Below are 20745 nucleotides of genomic sequence, written 5' to 3' on the forward strand. Positions count from 1 at the left end.
CTCACAACAGGATAGGTATTATTATTCCACAAGATAGCTATTATTATTCTCATTTTCAATGAGGAGAAAACTGAAGCTCTGAGTAGTCAACTTGCCCAACAGCAGCTGGTAAATGACATAAGCCAGGTCTGAACAGGTCAATCTGCTTCCAATACTATGTTCTTTCCACTATACTACATAGCTTCAACTGCTGTTTCTAATAATAACAGTCATAATACTCCACTTCCACCTTATATTTGTACAGTGTGGTATACCTTTCAAATCATTTTCATCTGTAATATTTCTCTGGGTTCCTAAAACTATCCTTCAAGCAACTTAGGCAAAGGAAAACAACAACAACAAAAATAACCTAATATCACAGAGAAAGGATTATTGGGCACAAACAACAGCTAATAACAGCAGCTATGTTTATTGAGCACTTGAGCTAAACATTTTACAGTGTTGTCTCATGTAATTCTCATTACAGTCCTGTGAAACAAGAATAATAACAATCTCATCTCTTTTACAGATGAGGTAACAAGGCTCAAAAAATTCTGTAGTTCACACAGCTAGGAAACAGCAGTACCCCGAACTTGGAATTCAAGTTCGGGTACTGGTTAGCTCACAAGCCCATGTTCTTCTCTACAACCTCAGCCAGTACTGCCTCCCTCCCTCACGTTGCTCCTCATAGAATATTATGCTTTCACTGTAATTAAGTTAAACTAAAATTAGTTGGAGTTCCAAGTTAAAATCTGTATGCATTCCCCAACCCACTATTAAATAAAAGTGGTAGAAGCAGCAAACAGGTGGCAGGATAATATCGACCCGGAATTTAAAAGAAATTCTTCACTGGAAAACCGACATGTAGATAATCAGAAACTCAATATTTTGGAGGGAAATCAAACCATCAAGCTCCCAGGACTGCCCTCTTATGGGGCAAGAAACATTACCCTGACCATTTAACAAATGAACATATTATTCTAACATACATTCAATATCAAGAAATTATTTAACATATCCTATGCAATAGTTAAAGTTATCAAGGATGGAAAAGATCCATTCCAGTTTTTTTTCTAAGTTGCCCAGGTACATCCATAAGTATTTTTAAAATTAGGTTAAAATACTGGGGCCAGGACCACTAACCTCTAGATGTTCATTTCTGGGGCTCCTTTCTATGTACTCATAAAATTATACCAGGCACACTTTATTGTCATATAGTCATACTTGTTTTTAATCATGGGTACTACGGAATAAAAAGTACATGAAAAAATAAATAATATTTAAAAATAATAGAACTACATAAAAATGCTTTTAAATAAAAGCTTTGTTAGTATTAGTCCTGTGAAACTGACACTCCTTTAAATACACAGTAACATAAAAGAAATAACCTAAAGTTAGAAAGAAATGTTGATGAAGATTTGTGAAACCATTTTTATTGAGGATAAAATAAATTTCATTTATTTGGTGATATTTAACCATTTAAGATATAGAAAGCACCTGTCACAAAGCCCTGTAATTCACCAGGGATCGAATCCATGTTTTTTAGGACAATAAACTGGAACAGTGAAAAACTAAGAGCGTATTAAAATTTCAATTAAGACAATGGCAGTGAAAAAAGAAAAGTGAAATTATGCATACTGAAAATTAAGAGAAAAAGCTTTAAGAGAAGTTTGGAGATACAATATGATACTGTTGGGAAATAGATTTTTTTCTTGAGAAACAAAAATTTGTACAAACACAAAGTAGACACTGGCAGTAAGGGTGGGAAGAAAAATGAATAAGTGACTAAAACCATTATGTATGCACAAACTTGGAAACCTCAGGGAAAATTCAGCAACTCTTGAATTTTCTCTCTCAGTACCTCTCCTTCATTTCCAACACTAATAAATAAATAGCACAACTCCAATGATCGGAGTATCCCTGGAGAATAATAAACCATGCAGGTATTATTATTTTAAAAATATTAACATCACCAATTTGGAATAATACAACTAGAAACTTCCAGAACATTTTTGAAGATTCTCTTCTATTTTACCTTCAATTTTTCAAATTTGGCTTTTTAAAAAAACAAGTTGAATTTTTATTCAAATACTCCTTTCTTAATAAGAACACATTTTAACAGTCTAGTGGTTGCACACGGGCTTTATTTTCCTTTAAAAGAATTTCAATGACCTACTCTACCCTTCTTCCACCTGGTAATTTGTACTCCAGCACAGAGGAGAAAGCCAAGATATAACTGACAACCTAGGACATAGTACATTGACTCTTGAGCAACACAGGTTTTAACTGCACTTATATGCAGTTCCACGTATATGCAGATCTTTTTTTCAATAGTAAATATTTCAGTATTACACAATAGTTGGCTGGTTGAATCAGCAGATGCAGAACCACATACTATATACAGAAAGGGACTATAAATTATCTGTGGTGTTTCAACTGTGGGGAGGGTGGGCACTCCTAACCCCTACATTGTTCAAGGATCAACTGCTTTTCAAAAAGTCATCTTCCTTTCTATGGAGTCCGCTTATTAACAGTGTTTTAAGTTCAGAGAAGAAAGAGGAATTTTATTCTACATAGGCACATAAGAAATATTTAAACTATAAACCACCACCTATCCCAAACAAACCAAAGGAATCTCATTAATGTCCCACACAAACTATCTTAGGAAGGGAGGAGTATTTCCCCATCCCAAGCCCCCTACAAGCAAAGACACACCAATGCAGAGAGAGATCATTTCTCAAGTGATTCACAGGCATTTATAAGGTGGCATATTGAAGAACACCAACGTGAAGACCAACGTACCTTCTGTTCCAGCAGGGCCTTTATTTATGGAGGAGTTGTGAAGTGACAAGTGCAAAAACCACATCTATTTTATTCATCCACTAGCTCGCACACTACCCTGCATAGGCATTCAAGAAATATGTCTGAGTAAAATGCCATTCAAGGATAGCAAGAGAGAAAAAGAATACAGCTGATGTAGACTCTTTATTTCCTTAAACTATAGACAGATATATTGAGAATTATCTACATTTAGTATAAGAATCTTAATGTATAAGGAGGCAACTCTGCCAATGCAGAGACTGAATACTATGGAAGGTCATTAAGAATCAAGTGCTGATCAGTCCACCTACAGAACCAAGACAATGAAAGTGATGGTCTGGACAAGACTAGAAGTGAGACAATTCCCACCTGGTGGGACTTTCTTAGTTCATTGCCTTACAAAGTTGGAAGGTAGATATTAGAGCTACAAAATATCAGTTTATTACATATGTGATCATGCTTATTTTATATGTGAATAACATATATGTATTTTATATGTTTGTTTTGCATGTAACCATATTCTGGAGTATGGATTATCACTCTCAATGTAGCCTTGTGTTTATTTTTTTACTTTGGAACTCAGTGCTTTGTATTTACAGAAGAAAAATAATAAAGGAAAAGTCTAAAGCTAAAAAAAAAAAAATCCCTGTAATTATTAAACACTATAAAGAATATGCTCATGCAAATTACCAATGCTTGAAAAATTCAAAACACTACTGCTAAGTTTTTAGAATATGATATAATATTCACTAGAAGTATCTCTAGCCTCACAATTGTGGAAACAAAACCAATTCAGTTTGCTAAAAAAAAAAATCTCTGGAGCAAATGAAATAAACTTCCAAGGAGATTCCAAGAGAATGGTAATTTTTAAAGCTATTTTAAAATATCTGTTAAAATGAAGTTTCAGTGCACAAAAATAGAAAAAAATGAAAGGCTTTGAGAAGACTTTGGTGAGTCACAGGAAGAAAAGCAAATCCAGCTGCACTCCATAAACTAAAGATTTGTATCTAGAACTTCGGATAAGTATTAAATCAGAAACAACTATCTGAATAGTTAACATCTAGTACCCATTTTTAAAACCTACTCTAGGGTAGCTATTCTTGGGAAAACATTCATTAAACTCTTAAAACCACAAACACAGATAAATAAATTTTGGTAACTAAAGAACGTCCAAGGTGTGTAAAACACGTACACACACACAAGAAGATTCTGAATCCTATAGAATAAAGAAGGAACAATTATAGAATACAATATTGATGAAAAGCATTTGGCAATACAGCAGTAATGAGCAATATGAGAAGAGAGATGTGGATGTCTGAATCCTAATTCATTAGAATCTAACCACAAAGAATTAAGTATTATAGCACTTAAGAACCTACAACCAACTTATCTTTATTAACTGGGCCCAGAATTAAGAACACAGACTAGTCAGTATTCCTCAACCTTGAGTAACATTTGGAATATTTTTAAAGGGTAAAAATTCAGTCATCCAGTATTGCCTTAAATGATTTTTATTAAAATGTTATTTAAATATGTATTAATATAAAAATTATAAACACTGTATGGTTATGGTTCTTAAACAACTAAAATAAATAAAATTACAAATTGAATACAAAACTTATTCAAAGTGGCATTAATTTACTATGACAGGTGATGGTACTTGACTTAAACTAAATTGCAATTCCCAGTAATGAAAATGGTTCTGACCGTCTGGGGCGGTTCTTTGGAATAAGGGAATCCTATGGTAAAGATGCTATTCTCTCACCACTATTCTCTATTCGAACTATATGAAACTTTTATTTATTTAACACACTGCTTTTACCAGGTCTCCTGACTGGGCCCACAAGATTCTCTCTTAACTCTTGACACAAGAAAAAGATTGGTGAGGAGCATACCACAATCATTACTAATCACTTTAGTGGCTTCTAGAAAGGGCTAAAGATTTGGGTGGGAGGGACTACAAATGAAATGGACTCCCTGAACCCAAAAAGCAATGAGAGGAGCCCAGGGGAGGCTAGGTCTGGTGGTAGCAGTTAACTGCCAGAAGCAAAGTGGGCATGGTGACTCTCACAGGCAGCAAGGTGGATATTGGGAATATTAGGTAATCTCAGGCTTCGTTGTGATAGGCAGAAATCCCTGTCTATATTTAATTGGTCAGATTCAAGAATTCAAATCAATAGCCATCCCACTAAGATGTTTTGATTTAAATAACCAAAAACAAACAACTCCAGGTCTAGTGAACAGAGACCTCTCTGAGACGCTACAGTGGAGAGTCTTGGCCTCTCACTCAAATCTAAGACCCACAGTTCTTAATGAAGAGGAGGCCAAATCCCTCTGGAAGATTTTTTTCCCGAATGCATCTCTGGCCATTACCCAGGTAATGATGAGTTGGCAAAAGGAAAATACCCAATCCTCTTGAGGATTATTACCTACTAGCTCTGAGCTAACGTTAATTAGTAGGAATTAAGAATACCACTGGTCCCATTACTAAGGCACAACTTTTCTGGGTAAAGTTCTGGGCACTTCTCTAGAGTGCCCAGCTGTCCAACAAGTGCTTTCCACATTGTCCAGTCAGAACTTGCACGTCTCCCAGCTCTGGGAGAACTCTGACAGTTGTACAGCTTATAGCGCCCAAGTATCCTATGTGTGTGCTGCTTAGTTTTCAGTAACAGACTCAAGTGGGCACCTTAGATTTCTGAAGCCTTTCTGTGCATGCTCTCTCCTCTTCTGCATTCTGTCCCACAATTTCCAGCTGCCTCAGCCTCCCCCAGATCTGATCCGTCTCTTCAACTCAGCAGTGCCAGCACCCTGTGCTCGAGTTCCCCCTCTCTGTGCTGCTATTTGGAAAGTACCTCTCAGCAGAAAGTCAGAGTGATCACAGCTCTCACCTCATTTGTTCTCTCACTCATAGGGATCACAATCCTGTGCTCCCTGTACTCTAAGCAGAATATAGTTGTTTCATATATATTTTATCCAGTTTTCTATTTGTTTACAGCATATTATTCTAGCTTAGCAGAAGCAGACATTTCCAATCTATCCATTTTGCCTCGTCTATCCCTTGTTCAGCATACCCCAAACTACTACTTCCCTACACTTTGCTAGGCAACTCCTTGTGGCTTATTTTTCCCTGCCTTGGTCATTTTCTTCCCATCCAACACAACCCAACTCTTACATCACCTTAACTTTGGAAGTCTTCAATTTTCTCTAGAGAGAGATTTTTTCCTCTTTCTCTGCCTCTACAGCATATTGTTCACACATACTACAGCATATATCTCAATATCCTCTATTTGCATGTCTCCCCACTAAAATGACTTTCTAATAATAACGGTAACTGCTAACATGTGACTACTTTCTACATTCCAGGTACTCTTCTAAGTACTTTGCCTATACTTGCCCATTTACTCTTCATAAAACCCTAAGATATAGGTACTATTATTATCTTCATTTTACAAATGAGGAAACTAAGGCACAGAGAGGTAAAGTAAATTGCCTGAGATCCCATACCTTGGCAGTGGTAGAGTCAGGATATGCATCTAAACAGTCTGATTCCAGAGCTCATGCTCACTATACTGCCTCTCACGAATTCCTGAAGGGCAGCAACTATGTCTTATTCTTATTTGTATATCCATGCCCAGAGCACCTCAAATATTTGTGGAATGAATTAAAATTTATAATTTTCTCGAAGTCTTCCAAGAAAAAGTCCTTCATAAGTAATGTAGGCTTTCAGTACAGTAATTACAGAACTGAATCTAGAAAGGGTCTTTCATAAACATGGGAGAGACTAAAATTAAATTTCTAATAATAAATTCAAAGAGCTCTAAAGAAGTTTACCATGCAGAAAAAGACTAATAAGGTTTTTTAGGTAGCTAAGTAACTAGTGAACTCAGTCAGGAACAAAAAGTCTCTACCCAGGAATCAATACCCTCTAAGAGAGAGACTAAATGTCATAATTTGTCTCCAATAAATGCATACCAAATTGATCCCATCTATCTAAATCTAAAATAGAGATCACAGTTTTTCCAAGGCAAAAGTAAAAAGACAGAATATTTAAACAAAAATTTAATCCTAAGAGCCAAATCTGTCAAGAGTAATCAATGAACACAAAGCCACATTGCTCAATGGACTTAGCTATGTTAAATAACAAGAATTTAACCAATTCTATATGAAAAAAAGTATTGTTATTATCTTTGAAACAATTAAGTGTCCTCCATATGTTTATTAAAAGCTCTTAAGTTCTTGACAGTAGATAGTATATGCAGTGAATTTATAAAAGCTATAAGTACTTAAAAATAATACTGATTTATAGAAATTTAAGTGACTAAAACTAAAAATATAGATTTTGCACAAATGGATAATTACATTTAATTAGCAAGATAGTAATGGCCCATAGGATTCAAGCTGTACTGGGAGAAAGTGGGGACTGATGCACTGTCACTACCTTCAACCTCTCCCACACTACCCATCCACATCACATACCTGGACTTTGACATCATCCTACATATAATATACCACTGTCTAGCTTGGACAGGTCCACAATCCCTCATCCAAAGTTCTTGAAACCAAACGTCTTTCAGAATTTGAAATTTTTCGATTTCAGGAAGGTGCAATTCACCCAGCACTCCAGAAAAATCTGGGGCAGCACCCTGTAATCAAACACATTAATATTTCTGTAGCAAAATGCAAGAATATTCACATTAAGTGGGATAAAGAAGACTATAAGTGATCTCACATCAGTTCAGGTCAGATTTATGAGTCTAAGAAAACATTTTTTCTGAGCTTTCAGGATTTTTAAACAGTAGGAAAAGGATGATAGATTTGTACTATCAATACATACTGCATTCAATCTGCTCATTCCCTGCCTGAGAAGTGACAATAGCTCCCTTAGCTGCTATGTTCAGTTACAACACTAATTTCTACTAGTCCAGAACTGGCAACACTTTTGGAAATCATTTAGCCAAACTTTCTACTTCACTGCTTAGGACACTACAGCCCAGAGATGGAATAACTTGCCTAAGGTCACACTGCTACGTACTGACAGAGATGAAACTGGAACATACAAGCTTCCTGTCTCCTAGGCTTACTTACTGGTTTGTTCATTCATCCATCCATCCATCCATTCATTCTCTCTCTTTTCAAAGTGATTTATTTTAGCTTTTCAAAATAACGAAATAATGATAGACTCACAGAAAGATGCAAAAATAGTACAGTCTTCCCTAGGTATCCACAGGGGCATTGGTTACAGGACCCCCTGAGGATACCAAAATTTGTGTTGCTCAAGTCCTTTTTATAAAAGGGCGTAGTATCTGCATATAACCTATGTGCATCCTCCAGTATACTTTTTTTTTTTTTTTTTTTTGCGGTACGCGGGCCTCTCACTGCCGTGGCCTCTCCTGTTGTGGAGCACAGGCTCCGGACACGCAGGCTCAGCAGCCATGATGCACGGGCCCAGCCGCTCCGCGGCACGTGGGACCCTCCCGGACCGGGGTTACGAACCCGTGCCCCCTGCATCGGCAGGTGGACTCTCAACCACTGCGCCACCAGGGAAGCCCCAGTATACTTTTTTTATTTTTTTGGCTGCATTGGGTCTTCGTTGCTGCACACGGGCTTTCTCTAGTTGCGGCGAGTGGGGGCTACTCTTCTGCAGTGCGCAGGCTTCTCATTGCGGTGGCCTCTCTTATTGCGGAGCACGAGCTCTAGGCACGCGGGCTTCAGTAGTTGTGGCTCATGGGCTCTAGAGCGCAGGCTCAGTAGTTGTGGCGCACAGGCTTAGTTTCTCTGCAGCACATGGGATCTTCCTGCACCAGGGCTCGAACCCACGTCCCCTGCATTGGCAGGCGGATTCTTAACCACTGTGCCACGAGGGAAGCCCCCTCCAGTATACTTTAAATCATCTCTAGCTTACTTACAATACCTAATACAATGTAAATATCATGTAAATAGTAGTAAATACAATGTAAATGTTATATATAAATAGTTGCCTGGCTCAGCAAATTCAAGTTTTGCTTTTGGGGAATTTTTTTCCCCCAAATATTCTCAATCCATGGTTGGCTGAATCCACAGACACAGAACTCGTGGTTAAGGACTGACTGTATAAAAAGTCCTTATGTATCTTTCATCCAGCTTCCCCCAATATATAGCTGTAGTACAATATCAAAACCTAAAAATTAACATTGGTATATTATTGTTAACAAAACTACAGACCTTATTCCATTTTCAGCACTTTTCAAAAACCTGTATTCATTTGTGTGTAGGTATATACTGTTCTACACAACTTTATACCATGTATTGATTCATGTACCTACCATCACAATCACGATACTAAACTGTTCCATCACCACAATATACTCCTTTGTATTTACACTCCTCCCTGTTCCCCACAGTTTATGACTTAGTAGCCACTAATCTGTTCTCTATCTCTATAGTTTTGTCATTTTGAAAATGTTGTATAAATGGAATCATACTTTTGAAATTGACTTTTTCCTTAGTTGTGGTAAAATACACATAAAATTTACCATCTTAGCTATTTTTAAGTATACAGTTTGGTAGTGTTAAGTATATTCACATTAATAGTTCATTTCTTTTCATTGTTGAGTAGTATTCCATTGTATGGTTGTACCACAGTTTGTTCAACCACTCACCTTTGAATGACATATGGGTTGTTTCCAGTTTTTGGCTGTTACAAATAAGGTTGCTACAAGCATTCATGATAGGTTTTGATATAAGTTATTATTTCTCTGGGATAAATGCTCACAAGTGTGATAGCTGGGTTGTATGTTAAGTGTATGTTTAATTTTATAAAAAATTGCCACGCTGTATTCCAGAGTGGCTGTACCATTTTTACATTCCCATCAGCAATGTATGAGAAATCTAGTTTCTCACCAGGACTTCATATTGTATTTTTTATTTTAGCCATTCTAATAGGTTTGTAGTGGTATCTCATCATGGTTTTAACTTACATTTTTCTAATGGCTAATAATGTTGAACAACTTTTCATATGCTTACTTGCCATCTTTAAAGGCTCTTTTTGCCCATTTCCTAATTGTATTGTTCGTTCTCTTACCACTGAGTTTAGAGAGTTCTTTACATATTCTGGATACAAGTCCTTCTTCAGATAGTGATTTGCAAATGTTTTCTTCCTGTGGCTAATCTTTTCATCCTATTACAAGGTCTTTTTGCAGAGCGAAGTTTTCAATTTTGATTAAGTCCAATTATTATATTTTTTCTTTAGTGAACTGCATTTTTGGTTTCATGTCTAAGAACTGTTTACCTAGCCCTAGGTCCCAAAAATGTTCTCCTATGTTTTCTTAAGTTTTATAGTTTTACATTTCACATTCAATTCCATTTTACATAGACCTTTCTTTTTAATATGGTGTGAGGTTTAGGTCAAGGTTCATTTTCTTGCCTATACTGTCCAATTGTTCCAGCAGCATTTGTTGAAAAGACTATCCTCCCTCCATCGAATTGCTTTTGCACCTTTGTCAAAAATCAATTGGGTATTATTTGTGTTGATCTATTTCTGAGTTCTCTATTCTGTTCCCTCAATCTGTCTATTCCGCTGCCAATACAACACTGTCTTGATCAATTAAGCTATATATATTAGGCTTAACATAAGGTAGAATGACTCCTCCCACTTTCTTCTTTGTTTTTTTTTTCAATATTGTTTTAGCTATTCTAGCTCCATTCATGCTGTTCATTTTACTTTACTGTACTGCTTATTCTTGCTTTTAAGGTCCTCCCTATGCCTAGTAGAGGTATGACAGCCTGAGAAAGAAGAAAAAAGAATCAAGAAGAAAAAAAATTGTAATATAGTACCACCACTCTAAAACACTACCCATGTAATTTCTATCCATCTATCCCAATCACATCCCAGTTTCTTCATGAAAGGTCCTCTACTATTCCAGCCACTTTAATTTTTTTATTTTTGTTACTGAGGTATAGTTAATGTACAATAGTGTATGTTTCAGGTGTACAACATAGTGAATCACAATTTTTAAAGGTTATACCCCATTCACAGTTATTATAAAATATTAGCTATATTCCCTGTGTTATACAACATATTCTTGTAGCTTATTTATTTTATACTTAGTAATTTGTACCTCTTAATCCCCTACCCCTATCTTGCCCCTGCCCCCTTCCCTCTCCTTACTAGTAACCACCAGATTGTTCTCTGTACCTGTTAATTTGTTTCTTTTTTTGTTATATTCACTAGATTGTTTTATATTTTATTCCACATTAAGTAATATCATACAGGGTTTACCTTTCGCCAGGCCACTTCAGTATCTCTAAATGCAATAGCTAATATATCTCTACTACTCATTAGTAACAAGTCATTTACCTCCTTTTGATATTTGTAAATATATTTGTGTCCAACACAATGTCTATTCTCAAAGGACATGGTCCATGTTTTAGAATTCTTTATATTCCTCCATAAGCTTTAACAAACATTGAATTAAGGATTATTTATCTAATTGGAACTTACAACACAGAGAAACTAGAACATGTATAACAAGAGTAAAAAATTAGCTAATTGCTACATTGTTCCTAGTAATAAGATCATTATCTCACTAAATCTCAAGATTTTAAATTTAATCTCATTTCTCAATTAAATTGTTATAAAAGTATACTTCTAGGCCTTTTTCCTTTTTCTTGGTGAGATAACTTAGGTAAAGAAAGAGAAGGTAGTGAATACTGAATTATGGTGATTTCCTTTTTTTCTCCTTCTGTTTGCCAAAAATGTCACTATACATCTAAATTTTAGGGCCATAAGATATGATTCACCCCTAATATATCAATACCATGTATATCTACCCAAAAAGTAAAATGACCCAAGGGATTAGAATGTTGATTTAAGTAAATAATGTAAAATGGAACTAGTAAAAGAATTTACCAAATCCAATTTCCTATGGTCCTAACTATATTAACTCTATGGGGTATTTGTGTCCTTTGGATAGCATCCTGAGAGGCTCTCTCTCTTAATTATCAATGCTTTCTTTGCTCACAAGATTTCAACAAAGTAAGGTGCAGTACGTGAAACAATATAGCTGCTTAATCCATGTTTTTTAGCTATAATTTACAATAACCACAATCTGCCTACCCTATGGATCAGATGCCTGCTTCTTTGCTAAAACAGATATATGCACAACCCCCTCCCCAAAAGTTTTTTGTTCATTAGCTGCCTGTGAGTTTAGACTGTTTAAATAATTTAAATAAATGTAATAAAACTATATGCAGATTAGCTCCTCCTTTTCTTACAAAATAATCTATATATGTTACTACAACTTTGCTGAAACTTACTATTTTGTTCCTCTTCAATTCTTTCACTGTAATATGGGACTAGGCAGGCAGGGTAGGCTACATACAGTCAGGGAAGTTTCAGAGCCATCAGTCTTACAAGCTTTCATCTAGGGTGTCTCTGGTGCCCTCAGAAGGAATCTTCTCTAAGACCCCAAATGATGCTCTGACATTTAAGTAGACGAACTGCAATTCTCAGAATACATACATTAATAAGGCTCTTTCTAGTTCTGCCCTTTTCACTTCAACACTTTATTACAGAGACTACAATATGCATCTGCACAATGTAATATACAGTCCAGGAGGATTGGAGCCAGGAACCCCCACAGATATGAAAATCCAAGGATGCTCAATTCTCTCATATAAAATGGCATATAACCCAAGGCACATCGTCCCCTATACTTTAAATCATCTCTAGATTACCTACAATACCTAATACAATGTAAATTGTATGTAAATAGTTGTAAATACAATGTTAATGCTATAAAAATATTTGCTGGTGCACAGCAAATTCAAGTTTTGTTTTTTGGAACTTTCTGAAATTTTTCTTCCCCTGCATATTTTCGATCCACACTTGGTTCAGTCTGTGGTTGTGGAACCTACAGATCCAGAGGGCTGACTGTACTACTACAACCTCCACCGCTAACACTATCATTCCCATTACATACAGAAAAACCCACTATTTGATTAGCAAAAATTAAGACACTTCATGGTTCGTGTGTTGTGAGAACACAGAGTAACCTGAACTCAGCCACTGCTAGTGAGAACGTACACTGGTACGACCACTTCGAAAACAATTTACTATCTCCTAAAGCTGAACACGTGTGCACACGCGCCTTTATTCTCTCAAGACAAGTACACCAGGAGACGCGTGCTGCATATTCACAGCAGCACTTTTCATAGCACCAAAAACTGCAAACAACCCAAAGGCTGATCGAAAGAAGACTGTGGTATATTTACACAGTAGGATTTTACACACCAGTGAAAAACTAATGAAGTATAGTTAAACATAACAGGGATAAATCTCAGAAACAATGTCGAATTTAAAAGCAAGTCATAAAGGACTGCATGCAATAAACTAGTATATTTATAAATTTCAAAAATGAGCAGAATTATACACATTACTATTTAAGGAAACACTCGTGTAATTTCTGAAGGAAAAATAAACACAACACTCAGTAGAGTGGGGATCAGGGAGATGGACCAGTGAAGAGAGAAGGTTCAATAGGATTGATAAAGTTACACTTCTTCAATTGGGTGGTAAGCTCATTCGTTTCATTAATAAGCTTTAAAATATATACGTATGTGTGTTTTGAGTGTGTATCATCTAGAATCTCTGGAGAACTAACATTCCAGCTTCAGGACAAGTTTAGCCTACTCATAAAATGACATTCCTGATAACTGGGAATGATGCCAAGAAATAAAATCACTCTACTGTTGCTATTTGGTAACTAGTAACAAAGAAATAGCAAGTGTCTCATAAAAAATTAAAGCAAGAGGATGAGCAAGGGAAGTGAGGGTGGCTATAAAAGGGCAACGTGAGGGATGCTTCTAGTGATGGAAACGTTCTGCATCTTGACTGTATCAGTGTCAATATCCTGCCTGGGGGGAGAAACTGCATAAAGGGTACATTGGCTCTCTCTGCATTATTTCTTCCAACTGCATGTGAATCTCCAATTATTTCAAAAGTGTTTTTTTGTTTTTTTTTTTAAAGAAAACATTTTTTAAAAAGATAATTTTTGTCCAGGATTTCTCCACCTTGGTACTACTGACATCTTGGTGCACCTAATACTTCATTGTAGGGGGCTGTCCTGGGCATTGTAGGGTGTTTAACAACATCCCTGGCCTCTACCTACTAAACACCAGTAGCATGCCCCAGTTGCGACATCTCCATACACTGCCAAATGTTCCCTAGTGGGCAGACTGCACCATTTGAGAACCAATGCTCCAGTCATAAAAGTGAAGAACTGTGGAAATATTCTCAATTGAAGGAGACTAAAGAGACATGACAACTAAAGTAATACCTCATCTTAGGCTGGATCCTGTACTAAAGAGGAAAGAACGCTATAAAAAAAACATTATTGGGTCAATTAACAAAAGTGGACTATCAATGGTAGATTAAATAAAAGTACTGTATCAATATTAAAAGTAAGCTGATTAATGTAGTTATGTAAAGAATATCCCTATGCTTATGAAATGAAGTACTTGGGGGTAAAGGACCATGACATATGCAATGTACCCCAAAATGATTCAGGAAAAATATATCTGTGTGTGTGTGTGTGTGTGTGTGTGTGTGTGTATGTATTCTGTTTACATATACATGTGAATAGTATACGTATGTATGTATACCATAGGTGAATATGATTATAAAGTATGTTCTTTGTATTATTTTTATTCTTGCAAATTTTCAGTATGTTTGAAATTATTTATTAATAAAAAGTTGGAGTTTTTAAAAATGGAACCAAAAGTTGTGATCCTTAAAGTCCTAATGGCAGATTTCACAGTAGTAGTTCAGCATAAGTGACAAAAATCCCGAGGGGAAAATGACTACTGACTAGATAAATTCCTACTTCAAGCCTGAGACAAACGTTGCAAGTAACTAACTTTCGGCCTATCTCCCCCTCCCCATTCTTTTTAGAGGTGACCTCTCGAATAATGCGGAACCAAAAATAAACCTATCCCACTTTTAAAAGACTATTTCTAGGAAGCGACTCAAACCCACATCCCTACTCGATTTCTCCACAAATCACTGTGACTTCACCTTCAGTAGTTAAGAAGCAAAAACGCGAAAAGCGCACGTGTTCTCATTCTTCCTCCGCAAACAGAGTTAGTAAGTTAAGGTGCGTAGAATAGAGAAGACACAACATCGAATGCCTAGGATGGCTGACGAAAGGAAGAGGTAAAAAGGGATAAGCAGGCAGTCAGTCTCAGAGAGGGAGGAAAGGGTGTATAGGCCAGAAAAAAGGACCCGAGTGTGTGCGAGTGTGTCAGGGCGAGAGGGAGTAGCTCACCTGGCTGTGGTAAGCAGAGGGTGCTGAGTCCCCACCAGCTTCCGCACCTGCATAGCGATGTTGCTGAGCTCGTCGCTCAGCAGGCAGCGGAGGCTCATGAAGGACGTGGGGTAGCCCACGATCTTCTCCGCCTCTGACACCACTTGGTTCCAGTGGGCCGGGGACCTGGAGGACTGACCACGCCAGGAGACCACCGAGGAGATGGTGTCGAGGGGGCCACGTCGGGGCCCCGAGGCCCCGAGATAACAGGGCAAGCGCAAAAGCAGCTGCCGAAGGCTCATAGTTTGAGTCTGGGGGTGTCAGGGACTTGAGGGTGTCCGGAGGTGGCGCGGGAAACAAGCTAGAAGCAGATGAGGAACTTGCGGGAACTAGAAGGAAGCAGCGCTTCTTGACCCTCAGAGGAGGGTCGGTTTCTGGAGCCGTGACCAGAAACGAACTTTAACTGCAGCTTTCTGCAGCCTGGGTTAGACAGACAACAGCCCCAAGTCAGCGCTGCCCACGGCCATCTAGGGTAGCAGCCACAGCACTGCCTAAGTGGGGAACGCCATATTGTGAGCGTCAAACGCGGCTTGCCGTAAAGACGGAGGCGGGCTGTTCTGCGGCAAAGAATTTTTTCCTACTTTACGGCGCAGCCGTGAACGGCCCGGAGGGGCGGGGCTTTGGAGGTGAACCCCGGAAGGCGAGGCAGGATGAAAACATCAGCTCCTCCCACATTCTCGTCCCTGCCTGCGAGGACAGAGGGTGACAGAGACCGGGTTGTGGGCCCCGAGTGGTGCCCCAGCCCCTTGAATCTGGGACGAGTCTGAATCGTCGTAGGATTCCCACCGCGCAGCGCAGAGCGGGCACGCATAAATATGTGTCGTGAACGAGGGTCGGTGTCTACTAATGGTCTTTTCGCGGCCTCCAGCCCTCCGGAAGGAAGGGCTCAGGCGGAGGCGCCAGCTCCTCTGGGAAGCCATCGGCCGCCAAGCCCTGGCAGTGGTGGTGGACTGGCGTGAGGGCCGCCTCTCGGACTGTGGGGCTTCAGGAGCTGTGCGCCACGGCTCATGTGGAGTGAGGTGGGAGGCAGAATCCGGACGTGGGGCTGAGCGCTCGTGACCTCTGCTCCCAACCTAGGAAAGGTGGCGTAGCCCCGCAGAAAGGGTGTTTTTTGTTTTTTATTTCCCCAGGGTGTGTCCTCATTCCTTGTCTCTGGCCGCCTCACTGAGCCTCAGTTCCCATGTGTACAGCTCAGGCAGAACCAGCAGTGCCCCCTGAACGGGTGCAGAGAGACACTTATAGAAGGAAGCTCCGCTCACCGTCGAGAATCCAAAACTACCACTGACTCTAGTGCTTCCACTTACATACAGCCCATGTATTAGTTCATTTAATCCTGAAAACAACCCCGTTAAGTAGATAATATTAGTATTCTCCGTGTTTCACATGAGGAAACTGAGGCACAGCCAAGTCGTGTAAATTGCCTAAGGCCACACTAGGCAGGAAAGTAAACCCAGGTAATCTGGTTTCTGAATCCATGTTCTTAGCTACAACATTACTGTTTAAGTAGCAGGTTACCAACCACTTCTCATTGTTGTCAGCGTGGTCCTGTAATGCTACCTATTCTTTATCATGTATGTCTAGCATCTTGCCCCCTTTCTCATCACCCAAAACAAGTGTTAACAAACCCTTGTTAATAATAAAGATATATTACCGAGTTTTACACCCTAAAAAAATAGCTTGTAAAACTCTCTTTAACTTTCAAAATCCTTTCAAATTCATGATTGATATTTTTAAAATTAGCATCATGCCTAATACTGGACTAGACTCGGGCTACATAAAAAAATTCAGACTTAAAAACGGGCAAATTAAGGAGTAATTATTCACTTTGCACAAAAGATGCTTTCTCTAAAAAGGTTTAGCCTCAGACTCCCTTTGAATGGCAAATTTCCCTTGTGATTTAACAATCCAATTTTATTTCCAAAAATTCAGTTTAGGCATAACTTTTCAAGGGTACATTTTAGATAAAGTGAATTATGCTCATAAGTATTAAAAACAGTCTGGCCCAATAAATAAGGCAGGCCGAAGTTCAAAAACAATTCCTGTGAAAGAGATAACACACTCCCGGCAATAAAATTCAGGTCTGTTCTAGATGAAAATAAATGTGGAGAGTGAGATACCTTACCATTCTAAAAAGTTCCAAGGCCTGAGCTTCTGGGTTATCCAAGGTGAAAGAAGTCATGAAAAAAAGGAAGGGAGATAAGGACTGAATGTGATATATTGTGCACCTGAGGCTGTTTCTTTAGCAGCATGGTACTTTAAGACTAACTTTTCATGCAATTTCCTTAATACCAATTCACAGCATGTACTTTAATTTCTCCACAGAAGCCAAGAGCATTATTCTCTGGTCATACTCTATTAACCAAGTTTTTGATTATTCATGGAACGTTTAGTCCCATTTACTTTAAATAAATAGCACTTTCCTTTATTCCTAGAGTTAAAAGTTTGCATTATACCTAATGATAATCAGTTTTTAGAAGGTTAAAATGGTATTTATTATTTAATCTTCCAGATAAATACATAACTCCTTAGAGTCTGACTAAAGAGATATCTGAATTGCTAGTGACTTCTGGAGGTGCAGAGAGGGAGAATCTGTGACTCTGCCCTTCCTCTGTCACTGATGATAGTCATTTTGAGGATGTCTGTGAATGTGTGCATAAAGGAAGAATACAGCAGGGTTCCTTACCTTGGCACTAATGACATTTTGGAGCAAATAATCCTTTGTTATGGTAGGCAGGGGGCCGGGGGTGAAGGCTGTCCTGTGCATAGTAGATGTTTTGCAGCATCCCTGGCTTCTACTCACTAGGTGCCAGTAGTACCCCTCTCCAACCAGATTTGTCTGAGGACCTGGCCAAATGTCCCCTGGGGGGCAAAATCGCCCATAAGAATACAGGGAAATGGGAGATGCTGAAAGAAAAAAATTCCCATCCATGACATTTACTCCTACAAAGCAGCAGAAGAGGTCCTGGGTGTGAGCAGCCCTGCAGATTAGAGAGTAGTCACTCTACAATCTGTGGAAACCTCCAGCCATACACAGGGACATCTCCTTGGCATTGGGATTTTTCTGGAGACAGAAAGCTGACAAAAGATGGTCACAGTTCCTCCTTCACCTTTCTAAAGATCCTGAAGCTGGTAAAGTACTAGTGGACTTCACTTGCTGTCTCTCTGCATTCTGCTGACCTTAGAAAGAAGTGAGGTCATATTTGATGTCCTTTTCTTTGGCCAGAAACTCGAACCAGCCTTTGGAAATACAAGGTCTTAACACGGATGGTGTATGCTTTGGGCTTTAGCATTTCCATGATTAGGTGAGTGGAAATAGATAGGGATACTGCAGCCACCCTCCTATCACCCTCAAAACAATCACCTATTGTTTATGCTAAGAGAGTGCTTCCAAAAGTAGATGAAAGCATGGCATATATCTTGGGGCAGAATGATAAAAGGAGGCAATAATCTGATCAGCAAAAATCCAAAAGTTTGACCACCTACTGGGTTGGCAGGCTAGAGAACAGGGATGGTACATATTACCAGTAAGAATGTAAAATGCTGTGTAAGCAGCACCTATGGAAGGGAATTTGATAATCCCTAGCAAAATTACATATATGTTTATATACTGTGTGTAATTACAATATACATTTGACCCAGAAATCCGAATTCCAGAAATCCTTCCCAAAATATAAAATGACTTATGCACAAGGTTTTTCACTGCACTATTATTTGTAATAGCAAAAGACTGGAAACAAACCAAATAACCATACTAGCTGAATAAACTGGGGTAGATCTATACAATGAAACACTATGCAACTCTGAAAAAGAGTGAGGGCCATCTCCAGAAAATCTGTCTTGTATATCTCCAGAAAATATGTCAGCTTTAAACAACAACAAAAGCACAACCAAGGTGCAGAACAGTATAGTATGCTATTTTTTTAGATAGGTGAACTACAAATATATATTTTTATACATTTGGGAGGGGGGAAAACTGGTGGAAAGGACAGGCACGCAAGCAAAGTACTCTGATGAATATACCTTGACTATATAGTTTTGACTTTAGAATCATATATATATATATATTTTACATATTCAAAATAATTTTAAACTCAAAAGAAAAATGTGATTCCTAAAATTTGAAAACAACTGAAGCAAATTACCTAACTGTATATTAAGTTGGTGGTATAATCACACCAAGTAATTAATTAAATGACTTCAGAAAATACTGTTTTCACTGTACATTCACCGAAGAATATGCTCTCAGGATAAATAGATTTACAAAGAAGTCTTAAACTTCATTCAGTGTCTTATTGCTAGTAGAAATACAGATATTATTACTTTCAAACTATTCTTGTATATTACAGGTAAAAACCAATATTAGAGTTGTTATGAATGATTTTCAGAGTAAGTAGAATCCATGTAAGATTAAAGGTGAATTGGAAATAGTATGAACTTATGATTTTTCCTTTTGAAAAGTGTTTCTTATAACAGAAACAGACTCACAGATATAGAGAACAGACTTGTGGTTACAAAGGGGGAGGGGGGTGGGGAAGGGAAGGATTGGGAGTTTGGGATTAGCAGATGCAAACTATTATATATAGAATGGATAAACAACAAGGTCTTACTGTATAGCACAGGGAACTATATTCAATATCTTGTAATAAACCATAATGGAAAAGAATATGGAAAAGAATATATATATCTATATATGTATAACTGAATCACTTCGCTGTGCAGCAGAAATTAACATAGTAAATCAACTATACTTCAATAAAATAAATTTTTAAAAAATAAGTAAGTACATTTCAGGAAAAAAAATGTTTCTTATATCCCAACAAGGAAAATTTTACATTTATTGAAGAAGGAAAAAAAATTTACTTGCTTTATCCCTTGAAAAGTCCTAGAAGTAATGATAATCGTGTACCAATGAGCACCTTTAGCGTTCATATTGTACTTTTAATACATCATTTCCAATTAAAAGGAAGGACATTCTTTGGAGGAATGCCAGATGTCAGGTCTGGGGCTAGAAATGTGCATGATGAGCCTGGGACACCCTGTTGTGCCAGAAGCTATTAAAGTCTAAAGTCTAATGGGACAAGTCAAAGGGAAAATGCTATCAGCATAAAGGAGCTTCTACTGGCTGAAAAAGGGACAATCTGAGCATTGGAAAAGAGTAAGACAAGTACAATTGATTGAAATTCATTGATGACCTGTAAATCTTTTTCATTATTAGACATAACTAATTGAGTATTTGCAATATAATGAAAGAATTGAGCATTTATCCTGCCCTTCCTGAAAGAATTACATTTAGTGGTGTCTTAGTCTGGCTTACCCCCTTGAAAGCTGAACCTGGGACAAGGACTTACTTTTAGGTAGTATATTTTGGACAGCATTCTCAGGAAACAGCAGCAGATGACTAGGAGAGTGAAACGGCAAGTCAATACAAGGGTGTTCTTGAGTTAGTCATCACAGTGGGCAATAAGGCCTTGAGCCTGCAGGGACTCCTTGAATTGCTATGTAGAATATACCTCATAATTGTCAGCTTGATGCAAGAGAGGAGCAGTTATCAACCAGCTTCCATGGCCCATTGATCAATATTTTCCCCTTGGGACCTTAGCCCCGT

General features: G+C 38.0%; 1 protein-coding gene across 3 annotated transcripts in view; it reads right to left on the reverse strand.

The window, feature by feature from the left end:
- The window catches only part of PDSS2 (decaprenyl diphosphate synthase subunit 2), a 273183-nt gene extending 257458 nt beyond the window's left edge, over positions 1-15725 (reverse strand). For all 3 annotated transcript variants that reach the window (XM_079938680.1, XM_079938681.1, XM_079938679.1), the window contains exon 1: positions 15102-15725. In XM_079938680.1, coding sequence (XP_079794806.1) covers positions 15102-15382 — 281 coding nt within the window. In that variant the 5' untranslated portion in view covers positions 15383-15725. The remainder of the gene's footprint in view (positions 1-15101) is intronic.
- Positions 15726-20745: the final 5020 nt, after the last annotated feature.

This window comes from Stenella coeruleoalba, assembly GCF_951394435.1.
Source record: "Stenella coeruleoalba genome assembly, chromosome: 12".
NCBI classification, from domain to species: Eukaryota; Metazoa; Chordata; class Mammalia; order Artiodactyla; family Delphinidae; genus Stenella; species Stenella coeruleoalba.